The sequence below is a fragment of the Geospiza fortis genome, unplaced genomic scaffold (genome assembly GCF_000277835.1).
Source record: "Geospiza fortis unplaced genomic scaffold, GeoFor_1.0 scaffold66, whole genome shotgun sequence".
Classification (NCBI taxonomy): Eukaryota; Metazoa; Chordata; class Aves; order Passeriformes; family Thraupidae; genus Geospiza; species Geospiza fortis.
In genome coordinates this window covers 979,870-986,105 of record NW_005054312.1, presented here as the reverse complement: position 1 = coordinate 986,105, position 6,236 = coordinate 979,870, and the positions used below count along the sequence as shown (strand labels likewise).

At 38.1% G+C, this 6,236-nt stretch overlaps 1 protein-coding gene across 1 annotated transcript in view; it reads left to right on the top strand.

The window, feature by feature from the left end:
• MGA (MAX dimerization protein MGA) overlaps positions 1-126 on the top strand; it is a 43,584-nt gene extending 43,458 nt beyond the window's left edge. Inside the window, exon 25 of the mRNA XM_031055801.1 lies at positions 105-126. Coding sequence (XP_030911661.1) covers positions 105-126 — 22 coding nt within the window. The remainder of the gene's footprint in view (positions 1-104) is intronic.
• Positions 127-6,236: the final 6,110 nt, after the last annotated feature.

Genomic DNA, 6,236 nt, shown 5'->3' with positions numbered 1-6,236 from the left:
TAAGTGATGATTTTTTTATCAGACTGGAACAGAGATCTAGAGCAGTCTGTCCAGTGTCATTGTTCAGCAGCCTCCATTGTCTGCAACACTTGTTTTCTGTATAGCATCAGTACTGTGTTCATCTGAGGGGCAGGCCCCAAATTGTAAGTAAATGTTAGGAAACTTTAAGCATGTTGATGTACTTTTACCTCACTGTTGTATTCTGGGTGTTCTCTTTCCAATTCTCAAGACAACAGAGATGATCTATAACCATTGCTGGGCACATGGTATCCTTCCAAAATTGGGTTCTTCACAGGAATATTTTATCAAGGGACTGAGAAACTGAGACTGTTGAAAGAGATTTTTTTTCTCTCCCCAGTAGGGAGGCAGCTGTCTTGTTGGGGGAAAAAAAAAAGGATTATCTGTTTTTGTACCAGGCAAATTATCTATGCAGAAATGGCATTGTTCATATTTGCTTGTTTTAATATTTGCAGAATATGATAAATATGCAGGAATCAGGTTGTAGTTACTCTCAAAGTTGATACCTAGAGCAGCAGAAGGGAAATCTGAGACTGCAGAGGGCTGAAGTGAAAAGGTTTTTTCTTTGGTGCTAGATAGTTCTCTAGCAGAGACTTTTTAAGAGCTTATGCACAGAAAATTTTAATAAACACAACTCTCACTGCTGGGGAAGAAAAACACATTTCCACATTTCCCAATGTAATTAGAAGGAGGACAGTATGTTAACTTTAATAATACTGTCCTCACTCTCACCTTCTGCCCCCACACAAATACTTCCCTCTTTGATGCTTAGGACATCCGTAAGGAAGAATTGCAGAGTTGAAAGAAAATGTGGCCACCCTATTGCTACGTCTTTAAATACATTGCTGAAGTAGTTCGAGTATTTTCCCAGGTCCTATTTTCTTTCCTTCTGTCATTCTTCAAGATGTATGTGGTGGCTGGGAATGTTCACACCAAGTATTGCTTTGTGAAAACACAGAAAGCTTTCGGGAGTCTTGTAGCCTGGCACAAGTGAGCGAGGTGTACATGTGAGTGTAAATATGAAAATATGTGTATAGCTTTCCAAACCTTTCATTTCTTTATAAATTCAGGAAAGGTACTCAGAGGTTTCTCACTGCATTTGCACAAGCTGTGTATAGTCAACAAAAGTCAACAAAAATGCTCATTACCAGGGAAATAGGGCAGTATTGAATCACAAGATGTATTTTTTATTCTTCTCTGCCACTGCTTACTCAATAACCTGTAGATGCTCTTCACTGTTCAGCTGTTGAACTGTGAGGGGCCTGCAGACTGTAAAGATATTTATATTTTTGTACACAATTTCTGTTTTCATAGTTTTGTCAACAAATGAATTTTTCAGCCTCGGAGAGATGATTTGTTAATGAGTATACACAATCTTTTCCTATCAAGTTTGTAAATATAAGTTACGGTGCGCTTGGGGGGCTTCTTAACTGTTCCAAAAAGATAAAAAATATTGCCGTGAAAATTGACAATTCTACAGAATTTCGATGGTGCATTTTGTTTTATGTTTAGGAATGTAATTCCATGTCTTAACTGTTCCTGCAACAGCAGCTGGGATTACCCCCTGCCATCCAAATTGCCCATCTTTGGTGATGCAGTAATCCAGGAAATTTCATCCTTCAGAACGGAGGTTGTGCAGGTGTTGCAAGCGATGTTCTTCCACAGTGAGGGAGCAGTGTTTGTACAACCATAGCCCTGTTCAGTACGCTGCATCTTCTGGATCCATGTCTAGGTTAGATCCATCAGGGAATAAACATACCTTGGGTGTTTCCTCAGCATTTTTATTATTTTTGTTATGCCACAGAGGAGAGAAGCCCTTCAAGCTCATTGTGTGTAAAGTTACTCCAGAGACTACGTTAAAAAAGATTTTTCACCTGGGCATTCTAAACAGTGTGTTTTAAAATAGTTACATACAACTCTCTTTTGCCTTTTGCATATTTACTATTCTAATATTTCATACAAGTCTGGTATTAGCGATTTGGAAAGGAGAGTTTAGGTTATTATGAGAGTCCTGCAGGGTTTTACAGTTGTCACTTAATGCCTTAGGAAAGGGGATTTACAATCCCAGTTAGTAATTAGACAAATGTTGCTTCTTATTAAGGATTTTAACCTTATTTTAAATTAGTAGAAAGAAATGCTGCTTCTCCTTAAGGATTTTAACCTTATTTTAAACTAGTAGAAACAAATGTTGCTTCTTATTAAGGATTTTGACCTTATTTTAAATTAGTAGAAAGAAATGCTGCTTCTCATTAAGGATTTTAACCTTATTTTAAACTAGTAGAAACAAAAGTTGCGTCTTATTAAGGATTTTGACCTTATTTTAAACTAGTTAGAAAGAAATGCTGCTTCTCATTAAGGATTTTGACCTTATTTTAAACTAGTAGAAAGAAATGCTGCTTCTCATTAAGGATTTTGACCTTATTTTAAACTAGTAGAAACAAATGTTTTTTTCTTATTAAGGATTTTAACCTTATTTTAAACTAGTAGAAACAATTTTTTTTAAGGATTTAAACCTTATTTTAAACTAGTAGAAACAAATGTTTCTTCTTTTTGAGGATTTAAACCTTATTTTCAACTAGTAGAAAGAAATGTTGCTTCTTTTTGAGGATTTAAACCTTATTTTAAACTGGTAGAAACAAATGTTTCTTCTTTTTGAGGATTTAAACCTTATTTTCAACTAGTAGAAAGAAATGTTGCTTCTTTTTGAGGATTTAAACCTTATTTTAAACTGGTAGAAACAAATGTTTCTTCTTTTTGAGGATTTAAACCTTATTTTCAACTAGTAGAAAGAAATGTTGCTTCTTTTTGAGGATTTAAACCTTATTTTAAACTGGTAGAAACAAATGTTTCTTCTTTTTGAGGATTTAAACCTTATTTTCAACTAGTAGAAAGAAATGTTGCTTCTTTTTGAGGATTTAAACCTTATTTTCAACTAGTAGAAACAAATGTTTCTTCTTTTTGAGGATTTAAACCTTATTTTCAACTAGTAGAAAGAAATGTTGCTTCTTTTTAAGGATTTAAACCTTATTTTAAACTGGTAGAAACAAATGTTTCTTCTTTTTGAGGATTTAAACCTTATTTTCAACTAGCAGAAATCTGGAGTAACTAAATTATTTTACTAGCACTACATCAGACTCAAATTTATTTACTTGGGAATCTGGTTCTGAGTATTTCCAGTAGGCTGAAGTTGCTTATTGTTTTAACTTGTAGTAATTTGATTTTCCAGTAGATTTCATTCCTCCTGTGCGAGAAACAGCAGCAAGACTTGTGCTGTGATTACTTTTAAATTCCTAATCACTAAGCCTTGTTTCTGCATCTCACTTTTTTATGGTTCCAAATAGCCAGTTTTATTTTTCACACAGAATTGTGTGTTCTCTGTGAGACAGAGAGGCTATAACATGATAACCGATCACACATGATCTAAAAAAAATAATGTACTTTTGAGGAAGTTCTGTTTATTATCTGGGAGTATAAAATTTCTGTATGTGAATTTACTGTTTGACTTTGGGAAGAAAAAAAATATTACTGCAGTAAAAATGTAATGATGTCAAGATGACAGCAAAACCTTTTGATCCCTAAATGTTACTAGAAAACTAAGAACAGCCCCCCAGTCTGGCTGTAAAAGGTGGTGGCATTTGGTGTGGTTCCGAGAAGGATCTATGATGGGTTCTACCAGCCAGCAAAGCGTGTTTGAATGCTCTTGGGTTTTGCTCATTTCACTGTCTTGTGTCTGCAGCACATTATTTTGCTATGAATTTAAATGCTAACTCTTTGCTCTTCTCTTAAGCTCCCAAACATTTTAAAAATTACATATGCTGTCATTTGAGGCAATAATCATGGAACATAACACTTTATGAGAAGATTCTGGAAACAGGAGAAACAAGGAAACCCCTGCAAGGCGCACGCTCTTGCTTGACCAAGAGACCTGGCGATTTTGTTTTTTTACACATCTGTAAATAGACTGGAATGTTTTTAAGAATATAATGAAACGTCAGATTTAGCTTTTTTCCTTTTATATATTAAAATATATCTTTCCCTCTTTTTTGCTTTTGGAGAATTGATATTTTTTTAGAAATCTAACAGTACAAGACTCTTAACTGTATGTGAGGGACAAAGTGTAAAACTAAAATAAACCAATCAAGGTCAACTAGAAACTGGCTCTGAAAGTTTGTTACAGGGAGAGAGGGGGAGCAGAAATGATGTGGTGGTGGGCTGTTGGCGACACGTGGCATTGGACCTGAGCAAGTGGTACATGAATGCGCTGAGGCCCAAGTCTTTAGAGCTCAAACATTGGGTTTTGGTTCAAGTGATCAGACAACTCAGAGATTTCTCCCTTTAGTCTTAGCAGTATGCAGGAAATGTGGAAATGTCATCCCTTGTAAGAGGGGATCGTGACTTGCTGAGTGCAGAAAAGGCACCAAAGGGACTTTGTTTTTTGCGAGATGTACCCTGAGCAGGAAGCCAAGGGGGGTTAACATTTTGGTCATGGCACAAAAAGAAAAAAACCTGAGAGCTGAGAGATTAAGCCCACTGAAAAGCTTAGATTCCTTACCCCAAGCCTGGGTCTATCCTTTGGATCCGTTTCCTTTAGAGAAGTTGAACACGAGGGCTCTCCTAGTTGGGAATTGGTTTGCAAATCTGCCTTTAAGTGAAGTGTCAGAGGAGAGATGCTTTTTAAAAAGAAATATATAAAATGGCCATAACAGGTAGGCATCTATGGCTTCCACGTGCAGGAATTGAAAGATAACATTTGAAAGTGTGTAGGGATTCTTTTATTTGTGTTGTTTATTTGTTTGGTGGGTGGTTGGTTGGGGCGCTTTTTGTGTTGTTTTCTTGGTTGGTTGGTTGGTTGGTTTGGTTTGGTTTTTTTCCTCTTTTTTTGGTGGTATTTTTTTCTTCATTATGTAGTACATTTCTACAAATGAGAAGTTAGTCTTACAGACCTGAGAAAAGAAAATACAATGAGGAGAACAGCTGCACATGAGGGTAAGCAATTGCCTGGAGAAGACATGTCAAAGAATTTATTTTTATTTAAAGAGGAACATCAGACCTTACAGGAATGAATTAATATAAATGGTTGACACAGTCAACATATTTTCTGAAATTTCTCAAACCCTTCAGCAAGGTCTCATCCTATTACTCCTTATTTTAAGGGCTAAAGCTACTTCTTGGAATAGAAAGAAGTATAAGCATCAAGTATATCCAGTCAGCCTAGCAATGGAAAGAACTTTCTAATAGAGGCCAACAGTCTGTGCTGGGGATCTGTGTTTTCCAACATATTCATTATGTTCTTGGAGATGCAGATGGTGGTACAAATAAACTCTGTTGACAATACAGAGTTACAGGGAGCCTGTGCAGTAACTGATGCTACAGCCAGATTTGAGTCTGTAAATGCAATCCAAAAATGTGCAGGACCAGTTTGTCCATGACTGGCAGTGAATGGAATCTAAATTAATAACTGTCATTTGGGGTCATGGTAGTGGAGGGATTTTAATGCCATTTGTTGTCACTTGAGCTCAGTGCCTCATCTGTTTGCCCTTTTAACTGCTGCTACAGACCAAGAAGGCATTGCTACACCACAGTGTACTTGACTGATCCTGGTCATTTGGAGTTGGTGGTGCTTCAGCTCGCACTTTAGTTGTCCATCTTGTGTCCTGGGATTTGGAGGTGTCTGACCAGGTGAGAGCTCTTCTGGAGGTGTCCCTGTCTTCATTCTCTTAATAGAGTTCTAGTCTCCACTTGTCTGGGTCTTTTCTGATGAAGAGGAAAGCCCCAGTGTGTCCTGAGCAGCTGCATGGGCCTCGCAGGCTGCCAGCAAGAGCCTCCATGCAGTGTTTCAGGCAGCTGGAGAGCACTTTGCCCCAGGCTTCCAGCCACACCACCTCCTGCACGATCATGAGCACATCTCACATCCCGGTGCCAGGGAGGCCTTTGGGACCTCTGGCTGTGTCTGTCTAATCCAATCATGCATCCAGCCCAGCAGTCAGGGATGTCTCACCTGTGCTGGTGTTTGGGAATGTCCCTGCTGTCCCCTGTTTTGGTGGGGCTGCTCTCTAGCAGCGCCATGCTGCCAGCGGAGCTGCTGTGACACAAAGGTCCAAGACCTGTCCTTGCTTTAATGGTAGTCACTTACCTGGTACATCTTGCTCTGGTGAGGGTTCCCTGGTTTTTGTAGGGCTGTCAGTGTACAGGACTGTGGTGCCTCGAGGGTACAGCTG